The 19,889-nt window shown below is 38.3% G+C and overlaps 1 protein-coding gene across 1 annotated transcript; it reads left to right on the plus strand.

Annotated features, from left to right (window-relative positions):
* The first annotated feature begins 515 nt into the window (after positions 1-515).
* On the plus strand, positions 516-13,169 carry LOC148272199 (vitellogenin-like). The gene is made up of 13 exons (XM_088240377.1): positions 516-670; positions 1,241-1,339; positions 3,340-3,542; positions 3,785-4,033; positions 5,216-5,434; positions 6,216-6,646; positions 7,072-8,361; positions 8,437-8,650; positions 9,175-10,183; positions 10,288-11,241; positions 11,322-11,520; positions 11,606-12,401; positions 12,680-13,169. Exons 1-13 carry the CDS (start codon positions 637-639, stop codon positions 12,818-12,820), a joined length of 5,838 nt encoding a protein of 1,945 aa, XP_088096503.1. The 5' UTR covers positions 516-636; the 3' UTR covers positions 12,821-13,169.
* Positions 13,170-19,889: the final 6,720 nt, after the last annotated feature.

Here is a 19,889-nt window from a genome sequence, read left to right on the forward strand (position 1 = left end):
CCAGTTCTTTTTGAATTCTGCCATTTTCCGTAACATATACTCCCAGGTATTTGAAACTCTCGACCCTTTCCAAGACTTGGTTTAACAGAGTCTGGGGATTTTGGGCATCAACGCATGAAGTGTGACACAGAACATTTATTACAAAATTAAAACAAATAATTTACGTCGACCCTGCCGGGAATTGATCCGGGACCTTAAGGGTAATGCGACTGCGCCAACCGCCACACTACGAGGATGAATTATCTCCATTTGATTTCATTTTTTAGGATTTTTACTCGACCGTACCATCGAGTCGAAAACACTCGTCCAGGGTTCAGTTTTCCATTTCACACACTGATCTGTATTCTGCATACGCCTGGACGCAGACAAATCATATCAACTGATGATTTTGCTGTGCTAATTGATAAAATAAGTTCAATATTCAGCTGCATAATCACTATCGCCCTTTCAAAGGTCATAACATTGATATGGAAAACAAAATCAGAGCTTATAATGTCTAAGCAATCAACAACTGCGGGTACAACAAACTGCTGACCAAAGCCCAACAGGGGTATAAATACCCGGGCCAGTTCAACTAATCCTCAGACGGTCCTGTGATCCTCAGCGACTAGGTCCTCTCTAAGGCAGCTCTTCACAATGAGGGCCTTTACGTTCTTCTTGTTTTTCTTCGGTAAGACTTTAAACTTGTTTTAATTGGTCGTTGTTTAAAATTTTGCTATTCCAATTACTCATCAATTGCTTAAAAAAATTTGGCAAATTACATGTGAACCTTAATAGGAACTTTTCTGCATTTGCTTAATGAAGAGAAAACCACAGAACACTTATTCAAGAGAAGCCGGAGTACTGATGGGCCTTCCGTTTCACTTGAAGATATCACGGCATTTTGTGTCCTGTTATCATTTATTGTCCTTATAACCTGTACTATTCAAATCATGAAACACACTACTCCTTGTGACATATTGCGGAACGGGTGGGTCTTAAATCCTCCCCCAACGCTTCTGCATCGCGTCTCCTGGTTATGTCTTTCGACGCTGAGGGGGAAATGCATCAACAAGCGGGTAACATCTCGAGGGGTTTCATCATTACATGGACAGCTGTTGATCTTTCTTATCTTATCTTAAAAACTGAATGTAAAAATTTCACTTTGAGTTCCAGTCAGTCTTGGGACGCCTGAAATCGTCTCCACTTCTCCATCGTGTTACGATAGTCCAATAATTCACATTGCTTATGATTGTTTCAGTATCCGCTGCCCTGGCGGGTAACCAGCAGCAACAAAACCACCAGACCCAGCAAAACCATGGATGGCGCCAACAGGGCAGCCAGTCCGGTGGCCATGATGGTAAGACCCCAAGTCTAATCCAAAATAATGTTGATGTTAGGTAGAGGAGACGGGTTATTGGAGAATAACTGGAGAGTGGGAGTGACGCAGACTCCGGATCTGGAGGTCCGAAGATTCCTTCATACTCAATGGCCTCAAAATGAAATTTTCGTAAATCACAAGTATGCGAATATTCATTTTTCTTTTTTTCTCCACTCCGCGGTAGAGGTATATTTTCATCATGACTATAAATTATGACGCAATTTTTTATATTTGAAATTTTATTTGTTTACCCCTACGAATTATTACATTCACCAAACAAAATTATGTATTTATTTAAAATTCATACTCAATTGTTAATGAGTCTTTTGTTTAGTTTTGTTTGGTAGAAATTGTATAACTTGAGTCCCTTGATTTATTAGTCTCGATTGTCCTTGTCTTGCTTTAGAATGTTGTATTTAATATTGTTTTGATATTCTCGTATAACGTCCGTGTTTATTTATATTTTTTTCAATTCTTTGTCTACCATTATATCAGCGGTTAATATATGAATAGATTTTAAAGATTCTACTTGAAAAATTCAGTTAAATGTTTGGTTTTTTAAAGAGTTCTTTAGTTGCTGTTAGATAGGGGAGGTCAAATACTAACTTTAACATTTTATTTTGCTGTCTTTGTAGTCTGTTTATGTCATTTTGATTTCCTGTTCCCCATAGTTGTTGCAGATAACATATTTTCATTTGACGTAGGCTTCATACACAAGATTTTTTTTCCGTTTTTGGAAGAAGTGTTTGATTTTTGAAAAAAGATTCGATAATGTTGCTATTTTGGTAATTAAATTATTGATGAGAGTTGTCCATATCAATTGTCTGTCTATTGTTAGTACTAAATATTTAAAATGTTCACTTTTAATTAGTCGTTCTTCGTTTATGTAAGCATTTTTTTTAAGTCATTTTTTTCTAGATTCAAAATTTACAAGTTTACATTTTTTTCATTGAGTGTGTAAGTTTGTGTTTATCCATTTATTCAACATAGTTAGGACATTGTTTAAATGACTTAACTAACGTTCTGTCACTTCACATGCCAGAACATAAACGGCAAATCTGCCTTTTACAAACATTTATAATATTAACATATTTGGCTTAATATTTTTATTTTTATTTTTAAACATGAATTTCCTTATACCCAAGATTTATTAAAAAAAAATTAAAAAATTATACATGATTTATATTTAAAAAAATAACCTAAAATTAGACAGCATATTCAGTAGAAAGTTTAAATAATAAAACATTCTACAGTAAAACAACAAGAAAATCATAAGTACTGTTACACACAGCTAGGCAAAGTGAACAAAAACTGTATGTGAATATATTATGAAATGAATGAATAAATAAATATAATTACCATTCACCATCTTTGAAAAAAGTTCAAAAGGTTTGTTCTATAGGAACAATACCATACACTAAATATATCAGATATGTGGGAATAACTATTGCCGAGTTAATGAAGTATATTTAATACAGCATTACAAGTATACACTGTCCGTGAATTGTTACTACAAAACGGTGGCACCTGTCTAGTCATTCTTCCAGGCACCCTGAAGTTGATGAGAGATAATAGTTCAGGGCAATCCCATATTGAGTTTACAATTTTGAATAAATTTAAAAGGTCTATAATTTTTCTTCTATTAGTTAAGTTATTTTAGTTCCGTTTTATGTATGTAGTATGCGGCAGCATAATTTGTCAACAAAACAGAAGATATTATAGTTATCATTTTAATTATCGTAAGTCTTTTGTTTTAAAAAAAATTTCAATTCAAAATTTCATCATCATTGTCATAATTATTTGGAAAATGTTTTTCTGTATCATTTTCTTTATTTTAATTTATCAAGTTTTTCTTTTTATAAGACTATAAAACTTAAGTAAATATGCCGAGATTAACTGGTGTCTTTACCCCTGGGGGTTACTCGTAATCTTTCTTCATCTGCATTGAGAACAGTTAAGCAACCTTATATTTATTGCAGAATGGAAATCTGGATACGCCTACACCTACGACGTTGACTCCCGTACTCTGACATCCCTCGAGAACCAGTGGGCTGGCGTCCACCTCCAGGGAAGGTTGACTCTTCGCGCCCAAGGAGATCAGCTCTACGGACAGATGAAGAATGTCCACTTCGGCCAGGTGCACGCGCGCCTCCCCAACGGACCCGAAGGGCCTCTTCCAGAGGTAAATAAATCCTAAAATTAACACTACCAATCTTGATCAGAACATTAACGTCTTTATTTCGTTATGTTTTCATATCTCAAAAGCGAGCTGTTAGATTTCAGCTGATTATTGGAGCCAGCATCCCAGTTTCTAAGATTAGCAATCAGCAAATCGGGATACAGAGGAATAAAATCCGTAATAATTTCCTTGGTTTTTCGCGTGAAAAATAATGATTTTGTTTAATGTTTTATTTTATGTTCTAGACCAAGAATTACCAGTCCTACCCCGAGCTGGAGAAACCTTTCGTTGCCCAGATGCAGGGAGGTCTCGTTAAGCGTCTCGAAGTTCCTAGTTCCATGAGCGTGCAGGTTGAGAACTTGCTGAAGGGACTCCTCAGTGCCTTGCAGTACGACACCAGCGGACACAACTTGGAGGGGTCCGGTTACCTCGACAAGGACAGGTCCAACGGCATCTACAAGAGCATGGAAACTGACGTCACAGGAAAGTGCAAGGTATGAAAAAACAGTACAACATATCAGTCAGCAACATCTCAGTTAAGCTGTCAAGATTTTATATTTTAACAGGAAAAATTCGAGTTAGCTGTATCATATCGATATTTATTTGCCAAATCTACATCCAGGCAGATGAAAAAACCCGTTTTGTTTTGTGAAATCGAACAAGAACCCTGAAAGAAGGTTTTGGACTTAATAGCTACTTCCATGTGGCGTTTCCTTACCATGCTTGAGGTCCTGGGTTCGATTCCTGCTAAGGTCTACGTAGAATATTGATTTTAAGGGGGACTATACACCAGGGGCGAACCGTGTAAAGAAGCGATTATGCGCAGCTTAACATTATATTTGACTATCCATACTAATGTTTTACCGTAACTTTATCAACAGAAAAACAAACAAATAATGACTATTTCTTATTAATCTTGTATTTTTCTCCAAATGTAAATAAAACTATTAATAAAGCACGCCCAGCGACAGCAATGAACTATATTTTGAACATGTTGAACCCAGTGGCGGGATTTTTCTCCTAGAGTAAACTTTCAGATTACACAAATTCTTTAAAGATTCTCGATTTGGAAAACAGTGTTTCAAACATTATTTCTTAAGGACTAATTTTCTTTGAGATGATACTTTTGACATATGACTCGCAACACATGTGGCGCTCGACGCGGCCGTTTTTGGCATTATTCATTTCTAGAACAAATCGGGCAGTTGAAATTTCAATCGTAATGAGAACACCTTATACTGACTGCATTCATTTAGCTATTTTTTATATTTTTTACAAAAGTTATATGTTAAATGAATGGATAATGTAGCTACACAATGTAATATATCACGAAGTTACGTCATTTGAGTTGATTTCACAGGTGAGAGTTGTTGTATCAGACAGAACCACAAAAAAATAGCAATTTATAGTATACATATAACTTACATTATATTATGTACCTACTATGTAGGTATTTTTTTTTTTTTTTTATAGCTTACCTATAACTAAAATCATCGTTCGCCACTGATATACACTCCAATATAATATTTTTACATTAACTTCCGTGTAACAAAGATAATCTAGATACGCTGCAGTTGCGGTTGTATTATTACTAAATTGTGTTTTAGACTAACCACCTCACCAAAAAGTCATATTCGTGTGGTTTTACTCGAGTCTTATCCTGATTTATTTTCCAGACTTTGTACACCGTGTCCCCTCTTCGCCTGGATGAGCTGCAGCGCAAAAGCGAGCTCGCTCCCCTGGCTGATCCCGCGGCCCAGAAGCCAGGACAGCTGTTGGAGATCACCAAGACCAAGGACTACTCCCACTGCGACAGGAAGGTGGCTTACCATTTCGGGGTTTCCCGCGGAGCCGAGTGGGAAAAGAACGCCCACAAGGACGACAACTTCATGAGCGTGAGTTTCAATTCCTCAAAACCTTTCTAAGCATTCAGAGAACCTTGACTCACATGTTTAAACTTGATTTTTATTACTATTTTTCCCAACCCAATAAGAGACCCTCAAATCGTAACACAGGACCCATGGAGTTGGGACTTATGTCTCAAATAATGTACAGTAAACTTATATATGTAAATAAATAAATTACAGAGATAAAATCACAATTTTTGTATAGGCGGATAAAGAATACAGTTCGATATGTGAAAAAGAACCAGAATTCTTTATAAGTGTTTTCGACTCCATGGCTGCTCTCAGGTAAAAATCCTGAACACGGAAATCGAGTGGAGATACGTCCACCTCGTTGTGTAATGGTTGGCGCTTTTGCCTACCATTCTTGGGGTCCGGGTTCGATTCCTGGAAAGGTGGACGTGAAACATTGACTTCGGAGGTTATTTAAACTGCAATATTGAATTATTCCTCGACTGGCACCCGAAGCGTATGATCGATCACTTTGACTTCATATAACAGATGATCAAGATGTGCTGCACATGGTTTAACTATGCAGTGCCTACCATTCTTGTGATCCTGTGTTTGATTCCTGGCAAGGTGGACGTGAACTATTGATTTAAAATGTTGTTTAAACTGCAGTATTTTATTGTTCCTCCAGGAAGCGTAAGGCTGATCACCTTACCTCTATGTTTACCTATGTACCGCCATCTGCATCATAGGGTGCGGGTAAAGTCATGATGATGATGATGATTATTATTTTCTGATCTTACGTTTATGATGTCTAATGCAGAAATCTACCTTGACCCGCCTCGTCGTCGACCGCAGCAACAACACCATCTTCTCGACTTACTACACCACCAAGGTGTCCGCCAGCCCCGTCATGTACAGCGAAGAGCAGTCCCAAGTGGTCAGCAACGTCAACATGACTCTCTGGTCCATCGAGCGCTCCCAGGGTAACAACGCCCATGGCCCATCACCATCCCGCGTATCGAATAGTCTTCTGTACAGATTGGCCGACCCCAAAGCCAAGAACAGCGGAGACGATTCTTCGTCCAGCAGCTCTAGTTCCAGCAGCTCCAGCTCTAGTTCCAGCTCGAGCTCCAGCTCTAGCGACAGCAGCAGCAGCGAGGAACAAAAGAACAAGAATAAGCAGAACAAGAATCAGGATAAGCAGAACAGGAATCAGGATGGAAAGCCACAGAACAAATCCAGACAGCGCAGGTGAGGTTCTGTTTTTATTGAAATTAAATTTTAAAAATTCTTTAAAACATAAATCGCCAAATTCTCAGTGAAAAGAGCAATGAAAGCAGTAGAAAATTTAATAAAAATCGTGGTTCATGAAATTGCGTATTTCAAAGAGTAACTCGTTTATTTTCAAAAAAAGTTCTTTAGTATGAGGACGCCATAAAAAGTCCCACGGTCTTTAAAACGGTTTTCAGATATGTGGAGGGAGTGCTTTGTTATCAATATTCCTTAATATTGTATACGGATACTAGTTTAATGTAGACATCAAACATTAAAAATTTAATGAGAGTTTATCTATATTAGTTGAGCATATTTATATTCTCGTCGTGATATTAGTCCCGAGAAAGAGTCATATGATTATATCAAAATAAAGGATTTGAATATTTTTTTGTCATCCATAGATCTGCCCTCCCAGAAAGATACCAACATGAACAGCAGCAACACCAAGGACAGCAGAACCAGCAAGATAAGAACAACCAGCGTGGTGGAAAGGGCCAGCAGGGGAATGACCAGAAATATCACTCTTCTAGTTCTTCCAGCGACTCTAGCTCCTCGTCTGACTCCAGCTCTTCATCTTCTGACTCTTCAGACTCTAGCTCTTCTTCTTCCTCATCTAGCTCCGAGAGCTCAGATAAATGGCAAGATTCACCCAATATGCAAGACGAGCCCATTGACTCCGGATTCGTTCACCCAGATCTTTACCGATCAGACCCAAGCGCTCAGGCTGAAAATGTTCGTAAAATGACCGAAGAGCTCGCCAAGGCTCTCGACAGCAAACAAAACCAAGGCAAAGCTAGCATCCTCGAAAGGTGGAACATCATCGTAGAGGCCGTGAGGGCAATGGACTACAAGCATTTGCAACAGCTTACCGAACAACTGCACAAATATAACAAGCAGGATAGGTCTGCATGGTCATTGTACCGCGACGCTGTCGCTCAAGCCGGTAGCCAGCCTGCATTCAATCAGATCAAGTCGTGGATTCAGTCAAAGAAAATCCAAGGAGAAGAAGCCGCTCAGCTGATGGCTCACCTTCCCAACACTCTGCATTACCCAACCAAGCAGCTCCTTTCCGAATTCTTTGATTTGGCTGTGAGTGAACTAGTACAGCAGCAGCAATTCTTGAACGTATCTGCCATCTTGGCCGTCACAAGGTTCATCAACGTTGCTCACGTCGACAACTCATCCGTTCACCGTTATTACCCTGTTCACGCTTATGGACGCATGGCTCCTAAGAACTACGCCATCGTCAACGAAAAAGCTCTTCCTTACTTGGAAAAGCAATTGAGCCAGGCCATTCGCAGACAAGATAACCACAAAGCTCAAGTGTACATCAAGGCAATCGGTAATTTAGGACACCCTCAGATCCTCAGGGTATTCTCTCCATACTTGGAAGGAAAGCAGGAAGCCCAGACTTTCTTGCGCACACAGATGGTGATGAACATGAATCATCTGGCTTCTCTCTACCCCCACGAATCTCGCATGACTCTGTTCAACATCTATCAGAACCAGGGAGAAGACTACGAAGTCCGCGTCGCCGCTGTGAAGCAGCTCATGAAGGCGAGACCCACGGAAGCCATGCTCCAGCGTATGGCAAGAAACACTCACACCGATTCCAGCTTCCAAGTTCGCGCCGTTGTTAAGTCCGCCATTTCATCCGCTGCCAACCAAAACCAGCGTCAAAATGAGAGGATGTGAGTAAATGATAAATTTAATCAAAATTATTTTTATTAAATTAAACCTTAACTAATAACATCATTATTTTTTAGTTCCAGCTACGCTAAATCCGCATCCATGATGTTGAGCGATAGGGAATATGGCATCCAGTACTCTCAGCTGTATCTTCACGAGTACGATAACGATGAATTGAACGTCGGATACGAAGACGAATATTTCCAGATTGGATCTCAGGACAGCTCTGCTCCCAAGAACTTCAAGTACACATTCCAGGGCCGTCGTGGAGCGTGGATGAAACCCACCAAAGTAATTATTTAAATATTGTTTTACAAATATATTGAATAAAATTAACAAATTACAACAGGGATGGAGAATACCTTAAATAAGGGAATATGGAAGTCAAGGCATTTACAGGGCTTATGATCTGTCATTGCCTGGTTTATGTGGCCACTTTACACACTGTGTAACATTCACCATTCTGCCTATGTTTGAACATCCATATTTCTTCGATTCTTCCATTTGTTGATTTTAGTAAAGTTAAAGAGCTAAAACCTTTATTGTTGTGAACGGAGTCATCTGACTGAATTATTTCACATACTAGGCAACGCCTGAAAACAATTACCCATTTTTTAAAATTCTTCTTGGACCAGTTGGTTTCATTACAATATTTAAGTTTGTCCAAATGTCTGTAGACAAACTCAAATTTTGTAATTGAATAAAATGTTTAACCATTTTATATTATTATAGGAATAGAGATTGATATAAAAATATATTACTTACTTATGAACAAATACAAACATTTATAATTTATTCCAAAACTTTTTTTACAGTTCCATGGTGCCGTTTCCAGCCCTAATCAACTGATGCAAGCCATCCGAGACCACTTCACCAATCAAGTCCAGAACAAACAACATAATCAACAGAATGACAAGGAAGGAAACGCAGATCACATCGCGAAAATCCTTAAAATCAAAGGAAGTGAACAGGAAGCTCTTCAAGGACATTTGATGTTCGAACTTTTCAGCCAACAGCGTTTCTTCGCTTTTGATGAAAATACCATCAACAATATCCCCAAAATGTTCGACTCCGCATACTCCGCTCTCCAGAAAGGAGTCAGCTACGACTACACCAAGGTCTTGAACAAGGAAGAAACTATCATCATGTTCCCCATGGCTATGGGAGTTCCATTCTACTTCAAATATAGGACCCCCACAATCGTTCGCACTCACGGACAGATCCAAGGCCAGGCTCACTCCAGGAATGATGCTCACATTTTCAATGTCACCGCAAAGGTTGATATGTTCTACGCCTCCAGCGTCGATGGAAGAATCGGTTTCCTCAACACTCTCGGAAAGGAAATGAACTACGTCACCGCTGGTGTAGCAAGGAAGTTCCAGATTAGGTTCCCAGTACGCGCATCTCTGGGAATGGACCAAAGAGGAAACATCGATGTTGACATGAACATTTACGATGATAACAACTCCAATGATGTTGAGCTTATCCATTACAGCTCTTGGCCTTACACATCTATTTACCCCAAGAGGAACCAGAAGCCCGTAGCCGATGAGCAAAACACTAAAATATACAAGAAAAATGAAGACCCAGAATCATCTTCAAATTACTTCCTAGGTCAAGAAGAAACTGGATTCGTCGTCAAGATCGAGTCTGAATCAGATGAAAGGCCCGATGTTTCTCAATGGGCAGAAATTGCCCGCATCAATCCAGTGGCAGCGGTAACCTTCCTTCTCGGTAGCAATCGTATCCAGCAATATTCCTACTCAGTCAAGTTCTCCCAGAAGGAATCAACCAACGATCGAATCAGCTTTTCATTCAACTATGGTAAGTAAGCTATGTCGGTGCATTTAAACTGCTTAAACTTATATAGGGATATTTTACGATGTACTCGTGCGTCAATACAAATTAATAGTTATAATGTTTTTCAGAACAAGGGATGAGCGTCAAGACCAACGGAGACTGGCAACAGGGAACCACTTCTGGTGAGAGCTGGCAGAGCCCTAAACAGCAGGCAAGCCAAATGCTCAAAGAAGTCAGGAAGGGAGGAAAGGAAAGGAGGTCACACATGTTGCAAATGGCCAAGGGAGGAGTAAACAGCCCCGACGCAAGACTGGTTGACTTTGAAGTTAGATTCCAAGGAAAGAACAACAACAACGACAAGAACTCTCGTTACGTAGCTGCCGCTTCCTGGGCTACCAGTCCCGTAGACAAGAAGGCGCAAGGTGCCGTGTACTTCTACAGAAGCAACTCTAAGAACAAACAATACGAAGTTGCCGCCACCGCCTCTGGTGAGCTGCCCAACACACCAATCTTCAATTTCAAGAAGGCTCTCGATTTCCAAACCTACGCTAAAATGGAAGCAGCTATTCAATTCGGGCGGGAAGCCCATCTTGGCGCATCCGTAGACATCCAAGCTAAGATGGAACAGACCGAAGAACGCAAACAGTATGTGAGGCATCTTCCATCCGCCAGACAGTGCGAAGCTGAGATGGCAGAAGGTAACCAAATCTTGCCCGCTTGCCACAATGCTACCGCTAATGCCAACACAATGGATAGACTGAAACTGACCGCGCAGTACCAGAACCTCGGAAACGAGTTCAAGAATGCAACTTACTCCATCTATAAGGGTATTCGTTTCATCGGATACCAGCATGTGGAGGAAGACTGGGTTAACTACCACGGAAAAGAAAGACAAGTTGAGGTACAAATGAGACTGACCCCAGATTTGGACAGGATGAATGTGTCACTCAGTGCTCCTAATGCTTACATCGCTTTCTACGAAATCTCCGTCAGCGAGTACGTCAAGGCACTCGTAGCTGTACATCCCTCCATGTCCGCCTACCGTCGCATTGCTGACAAGGCCTACGCTCACCAAAGCTATCGTAAGTACACAGATCCTTAAATTTCTCACGCACCATTATACTCCTCGAATGTTGCGCTGAATAGTTTTATTTAATTCTAGCATCCTGCGCCGTTGAGAGCAACAAGATCAACACCTTCTCAAACAACAGCCTTGATTACTCCATCGACAGCTGCTGGCACACACTGATGCAGAACGGTTCCCGCACCACCAAGCGCGGTCTGGAGTCCAGCAGGACACAGACAACTGTCTTGATGAAGTCCAGCAAGAAAAACGGAAAGGAAGTTACAATTTATTACAGGTAATAATTTAATTAAATTAAAATATTTTAATGATTCAAAATATGTCACCCTAAACATTACTTGAATTACCGAAAATCGTTACAGATCTCTGGATGGTGATGATGTCAAGATCTTTATGGATTCCTCGAACGCAAAGTCTATCGGAATCAAGTACGGTAGCAAGGCAAAGTACGACTACACCGTTTCACAAAACTACGTATCCGATTTATGGGCCAAGAACCATGAGAACAGGCTTGTCAGAGCCTATGCCCTGCAAAGCGGAGAAGTGATCATCAGCTTCGAGGATGGAAAACTCGTCAGCATCTTTGACGGAGAGCGTTTGAGTATCTCAGCCTCAGAATTCTACAGAAACTCGACCAGCGGAGTGTGCGGAGGCATGTCAGGCGAAAAGTACGATCTCGTAGCGCCCGGAAACTGCTTCTACCTGAGAGAGATCTTCTTCGCCCCATCCTGGTCTCTGAGCGAAGATATGTGCGAGGGTAAATCTAGGGACTTGAAACGCAAGTCTGAAAGTGCTCTCTGTATCCCCAGGAGTTTCTTTTACTCATCAATTTTCGGCCGCTCTGAGAGCAACAGGTTCACCAAGGACGACTCGTCTTCTTCGTCTTCCTCTTCATCCTCTAGCTCCAGTTCGTCGTCGTCTTCCTCCTCCAGCAGCGACAGCTCTTCCTCTTCCTCCTCCAGCAGCTCCAGCGAGGAGGACAACAAGAGCCGCGACAGCACCGGCAACAGGAACACCCAGGCCTACAGGAAAGAGAGTTGCCAGAACGTCCAGCGTCAAGTCCAGTACTACGAGAAGAACGGACAGATCTGCATCACCCAGCGTCCTCTCCCCGCCTGCTCCGAGGGTTGCCATCAGCAGAACAAGCAGAAACTACCCGTAAGATTACTACTTTCATAATACAAACAAATTACTTCAAATTTAGAAAGAAGATGGCTTTTTCTTTTCTTGAATCAAGTCCAAATAGCATCATTTAAACTCTGTATGCCACATTACCAAAAATTGACTAAAGATTATTCTGTCAATGTCGAATTATTGAAAATGGGCCTTTGCATATGCATCACTGAAAATAATGTATAACTTTAGTTTCAACATTGGTTTTGATGCTGTGCCCGCAGCTCATTGTTTTGATTACTTACGCCGTTGTTTTTTTTCAGGCAAGAGTGGTCTGCAAGTCTTCCAACGATGAGCAGTTCAAGGAATACAAGCAACAGATCAAGAAGGGACAGAACCCCAGCGTTCAGGGAAGCCACACTAGCGAAGTCTACTTCTCCGTTCCTACCTCTTGCAGCACGTAAAAAGGACACGATTAAGGAACCCTCAATGCCCCCAGGAACTCAAAATATAATAGAATTTAAACAAAATGCTTACAAATCTGACGATCCGGTGAACACAATTGCTCTTGACCCAAACGGCTTTCTTTAATGACTTTTCGAATCTGATTCAACGCCTGTTTTAACTGTTTAAAAGTAGGTGCTTGACACATAAAGACTTATTACATATTTTTTTTAATTTTGGCATAGAACGATTGTAAAATATAATTTATGTTAGTATGTATGTATATATTTGTATGTAGTGATTAAATTGTGAATATGTAGAATTATATATGTAAATATTAGTGAATATAGTAAAATCTCATTTTGAAAATATTTTGGTATTTTTTCTTACTATCGAGATGAAGGAAATATTGTGGAATTTATATTACATTAACGATCTAAGCCAATTACACCACTTAAATAAATAACGTTATATAGGTTGTCTCAAAAACCTACTTGAATTATTTTTTTTAAACACATACTGCAGTTGAATTTTGAGGGGGTTTTCTTTTTAATGGAAAATGTGAACTCCGTAAAATGTGATTACCGTAAAAGCTTGAGACAGTATTCAACTTCAACTGACTTTATCTTTTAATACATGTCATTTAATATGACTAAATTTGAGTCTAATTAATTAATAATTGAAAAAATTGTCAAACTAAAACTTTATAACTTAATAACTATTTAGAAAAAATTAATTTACTATCAAAAAACCAATATGGATTTTGGACAGATATGGATACTGAAAATGCAATAGCTAAATTACTGAAGAAATAGCTAAACATCTAGACAATAGGAAAAAATGCTTGGCTTTTTTCTGGCCCTAGCGAAAGCTTTTAACACTATTTCACATAAAATTATATTTAAAATGTTACATAATTTAGGAATCCAGGGGCAGTTATATAAATAGTTTAACAGCTATGTAAGTGGAAGATTTCAGAAGGTGAAAGTGGGTAGTGACTTAAGCGAACCTGCTCAGCTCTCATTTGGTGTTCCACAAGGAAGCACTTTGGGACCATTGCTGTTCTTAATATATATTAATGAACTTTGTAACAAGCAGTCACTTGGACTAATTATTTCATTTGCAGATGATTTTTTTTTTTTTTTTTTTTTTAAAAAAGAAATATTTGCGTTCTTATAATTTACCCAAATATTTAATTTTGAGGGCCATTCTCAACGAGTTGTAAATAACTCACTATTAGAAAATGGAATCAAGTTGGGGTAGAGTGGGATTCGAACCACGGACCTTTGGTCTGTGAGTCCGAGACACTAGCCACGGGACCACAACCCGACTTACAGCTATAATTTATAGCGCATCAACTTGGTCAGAAACTCATAAAAAAGCAAGTAATGACTTAAGTAATATTAAAAAATGGCTTAACGAAATCCTATAAGACTATAAGAATTCGGATAAAACAAAGCTCATACGTTTTAGTGCAAATTCCGTCGGATAACCTAATGAAATTCACGAACCTTAATTAAATAATTGTTCAGTGATGGTGAATTGCAACTGCAAAAAACTGAGTAGTGTTCAAAGTATAAAATATCTGGGAATAACTATAGACCCGTATTTGAGGTGGGATGAACAAATTGAAACTATAACTGCAAAAATTAAGCGCTTGATACATTTTTTCATCCCACTTAGAAATAAACTTAAAGTCCCGGACTTGAAACACCTATACCATGCACTGGCAAATTCTGTGTTGACTTACGGTCTAATTGAGGGGAGCTTGCACTAAAACCGCCCTTGAACCGGTGGTAATTGCACAGAAATCTTCAATCCGAGTAATTAAAAAAAAAACATTTCGTTATCCGAGTGACTTGCTCTTCGAAGAATTCAGAGTACTGAATATTATTCAACAGCATATATTGAGAACGGTAGTGGTTACACACATAAATAGAGACATTTACCCAAGCGTCAACAACAACCATAATACAAGATAATCTAACAGGGATCTGATACTAAGTGAAGGGGTCAACACTGTTCTGGCATCGAGACAAAACTATTACGTAGGCAAAAAGATCCATGACCTTTTGCCAGAATCGTGGAAAGACGGGAGTGTTGTCAAGTTGCAGAAGGTGTTGACCTCGCTTCAGTCACCGTTACGACGGTTATCCACCGCATCACCGTTCACTACGGCCGTTAAAATACGGGCACCGCTGTCCTAGGAAACCCTAGCTTTACTGTCCTAAAAACTTCCACGCGTTACGGTGCTGAGTAGTCACTACACATACAAAAAATGAGATTTTAAATGGTAAAAGTGTAATATTCATCGGCAATTGCTTCAATTATTTATAGTTGAAGTCAAAAGTGATGATATTTGTAATCTAATTGCTAAAAACATGAAAAAACATTCATTCATACTCTCAGTGCGCGCAAAAGAACCGCCCCCAACGAAAGCCGGCCATCTACTAACGCATACTATACATAACACAGCTAACTGGCGTCAGGAAGTAGTACAAGAAACTTTGCTGTTCGCGCGTGTGACGCGTAAAAATTGTCTTTCTCGCTCCCAAATATACCCGCATTATCGAGAGTGAGACGTAAAGAGTGTGCGAGACAATTATATATTAGGATTACTCTTTTACTACGAACGCGACATGTGACACATTGGTAAACTTACTATTGTATCGGTGATATCTCCGATTTTTGACAAAACGCTTTTTATGTTCCCAATAAGCATTAATTATTTAATAAAAAAAACATTTACCGATACATAAATGTATAACGAAGGGATACCGAAAATCTCAACCCATCATTTATTATACTTATGACGATATTCAAGTTATTATATGCAATGTGCGCTAGCTACACACCACCGGGAAGGGAGAGTTGAAAAAAACGCATATCATCATAAAAAATCTTTCATTATAATAAAATTTTGTTTTCATTAATCTATGTGATCAGATGTACATACGAAACTTAAATTCTACAATGAAAAATAAAGTCTCCAAGCAGTGCAAAGATTCAATTAAAATTAAACACACTTAAAATAAACATTAACTTAATACACATACATAAGTTACTAGTAAAGGAAGCAGTACTTATGTACTGTTTATTTTTGGAGAATTTCAAAATACTTTAGAGTAACACATTATATAAACCCCGGCAATGAGTGACAAAGGGTCTGGACTCATCACCACGGCGCGGCGCCGTGCCGCGGTACGGTGCCGTGCACGGTGCGCCGCGCATGCTCACGGCGCTCCCGCTCAGCAGTTGACGTTTCTTAAAATATTCGTATTACGGTTCGTACTCAAACTTACAGTTTTTGACTAGATTGGATATTTCTTCTCTTGTTGTTAAGAATACGTCCTTCGCGGTCCATATCCAGACAAAAACTGCAAGCTGCAAGTTCGAGTACAAACCGTAATAAGAATATTTTGAGAAACATAAACTGCCGAGCGGGTGCCGTGAGCCGGCGCGGCGCGCAGTGCACGGCACCGATCGCGGCACGGCGCGCGCCGTGCCGCGGTACATCGCCGTGATGTGTCCAGACCATAAAGGCGGTTAAAAATACATCATATCTCTTTCGTAACAATGTTTGTTTTTAATGTTTAGTTATATAATTTGTAGTAACCAGTCAACTTGGCCCTTTTAGACTGAATTGATTCCCGTGTATAAAATATATTTTGAATTAAGGGTGTACCTGAAGAAGAGATAGTTCAGTGGTATTAAAAAAAAATATGTATCGTATTATCAGCGCTATGATTTTTTTATAAGTTTTGTATTTCTGAAATCACACCGCGTGTGACGTCTCAAGTTCTCTTCCGCTTCTTCTCGGCCAGTTCTGCCGATTGGTCCGTTGACGGTAAGTAAACCGGAAATCTTTCACAGCGATCTTATCATTTGTTGAGGCATATGAACTAGTGACGTCGTTCGAAGCAGTTCGTTTTCATCTTTCTTTTCGTACATTTTCAGGAAACTTTGATGTACAATTTAATGCTCGAATTTTTACCCCGCGTAAGAGAACATTTTTTGGATCCAATTTCCCGTAGGGCCGAAGTCCTATTTTTGATATTTTTATTGTTTTACATTTAAAAACTCATTAAACAAACAATTTCAATAGAAATTTACAAAGTTCATGAAAGATATGAAGGGTAGACGACTAAAAGTACTGTAAGTTTTATTACACTTTTTTAATTTTATAATTTACACAAGTGTCCGGGTTTTGTCGTGACTGACAGCATCAGACTGGTGGAAGATCAATTATTATGTTATATACAAATGAAAGTGAGGGTTTTAAATCACAAAATTATAATATTATATAATATTGAAATCTTGGATCAAATGTCCGAGGTTCGCACCCCAGAATTTGATTCTATCCATTTTTTAATTACAACTCGCTGAAAATGGCCACCAAAATTGAAATATTACGGTAAATCACAATAAATAATTCAAATGTTTTCTTTATAAAATAAGAAAAATGCGTGTATTTAAAAAAAATGCTTTAGTACACACATAATAAAAAAATATTCCATAGGAATTAATTCAGCTCAACCGCGTGCATTTTGTTAAATTAAATATATCAATCGTAAATTTCATTCAGTCAGACTAACCCAAAATAATGAGATTTAAATTTATTAAGGGTCAGGGCCCCGATTACAATGGGAAGTAGACATTTATCTTCAATTTTATCTACAAAGTAAAATAAAGTTTTCTGTATGAAAAGCGGAATACGCATACATTTTTTTCTTCTAAACATGTTCAATTATAGGTTACCGACGAAGATACTTTAATGATGTAATAACTAATGTTTGCATATAAGTTATTAATGTAAAAAAATACCTGGTACACTTCCACTTATTTGTTTGACCAATTAGCACTTTCACCCTCTGATGGGCATCTTCAGACTGGTGAATATTATACAATGTAAAGATAATTTATATAAAACTAAATATTATCTTAAGTGTAGGTAATATTCACCAGTCTGAAGATGTCCATTTGAGGGTGAAAACGCTAATCAATAAGAGGAAGTGTACAAAGTATTTTTTTAATTAAAAACTTATACCTTTAAATACAATTCTTCTGTACGTGTGATGTCACTGAACTCCCCCTAAACGGCTAAACCGATTTACGTGCGGTTTTTAGAGAAATATAGATCTTTGCGCTGTGCGTGTTTGTAGATATTAAAATATTCAATTTAATATGTAAAAAAAAGAAGTAAGGAGCATAAATGTATTGATCAGTGATCTACCAGGGTTGCATTCGAGGAGAATGCATTTACAAAAAAATATAAAAATAGTTTTTTGTGCATAAAAAAAAGTTTGTTTTTGAATGATTACAAACAACAAACAGCATTTGTTTTTTGTGGATTTCAATCAGTATATTTCTTAAAATTCCTTATAATTTCTACCCATTTATTTATTTTTACTGGGTAATAGTAATACTAAAATAATATTGAATTCAATACATTTTTAAAAATCGTATTCCTACATAAGTACACCCCTCTGTTGGTGAGAAGACCGGAGTTTGACGTTTGCAAAAAGAATGCCGTATTTGATATTTATTTCATGTTTTGGAATTCAACCATAAACAAGTAACTAGGTACCTACTTAAATTCAATATTTTAACATTAACAATTTTTAGTTCTGGAATTCAATCACAAACAAGTACCTAGGTACCTACTTATCAATGACAAGTCTTTTTCCAAACTAATAGCAGGCAAGCCAACGTTCGGGCAGGACAACGTCTGTCGGGTCCGCTAGTGTAAATTTAAGCTAACAATATTTTGAGTTAGTCCAAATTTTTGTAGCATACTCAAAATACTGTTGATAAATTACCTGGTCCATGAAGAAGTATAGAAATTGAAAACATAACATTTTCAGGCGTTGCCTAGCTGCCGAGTTTGTCCAAATTCTTGTAGACAAGGACTGGTATCAAACCCCCGGGGAAGTTGTTTATATTAACATATTACAACAGAGATGAAGAACATTTAAGAGAAGGTAGTATAGGTGAAATAATTCAATTAGATAAATCTCACCAGCATAAATAAAGGTTTTAGCTCTTTAACTTCACAAACATCAACAGATGGAAGAATGGAAGGAATATAGATGTTCAAATATAGGCAGAATGGTGAATGTTACACAGTGTGTAAAGTGGCCACTTAAACCAGCCATTGACAGGTCATAAGCCATGTAGATGCCTAGACTTCTATATTACCTTCTCTTAAATGTTCTTCATCTTTGTTGTAATATGTTAATAAATTTAAGTTATTACATCATTACAATGGAATTTCATCAAGAATTTTCAATAAATAATTTAAATAAAAAAAGATGATACTTTAAAAGGTTCGTGCAAATATACTCATTTTCGTAGACAAATATCGGTTTTTCTTTACAGACAGTCGAAGATAACTCTGTTAACTTCCCATTGCGATTTATTGCGATAGTATAAATACATTATTCAGACAGAAGCAATATTACTGATAGATCTGTCCATTCCATACGAATAGTTTGGTCAATGTCTAAGGTGGAGTGATTGGATTGTCAAATTGAAAAAGATGACGTGTCAGCTGGGGAGTGTCTCGCGACCCGCGTATGTTAGCTGACGTCATCCCCACTAAGTTTATTGTGGTTAAATAGTTTATTATCAAATACCAAAATCGATATGCAATGTGTGATACAGTGAAACCCCTAAATTACATCACCGCAATTGAACGCACTTATGCAGAAAGCAGCCAGCAGCTCAATCACGAATAACTATCGACGTGCTTAACTCTTAAAAGACTGTGGTAAATAATCCCTTTGCGCGCGGTGATGTAACATCGTGTTACCACTAGTAAAAGACGGAATATTCTGAAGTTCAGACATTTGAAAAAAAAAAAAAATGAAAAACATGGAAACATACTGTTTAATAATTCGTTTTCCATAACTTATTCGAATTAACATTTAGCCCTGTAATAGCAAATAAATTAAAAATCACAAAAACGCCGCTCATGTTACGCGCGTGCGCCCTATCATTGTCATTAACCAACTGAAGGCTAAATCTGTTTTAGACGACACCCGCCGCAGAACAGCGTCTCTGTCTTTCCTGTTATGACTTTTATCTTAG

This window comes from Micrasema longulum, unplaced genomic scaffold, assembly GCF_059751315.1.
Source record: "Micrasema longulum isolate JH-2025_06_02 unplaced genomic scaffold, ASM5975131v1 h1tg002440l, whole genome shotgun sequence".
NCBI classification, from domain to species: domain Eukaryota; kingdom Metazoa; phylum Arthropoda; class Insecta; order Trichoptera; family Brachycentridae; genus Micrasema; species Micrasema longulum.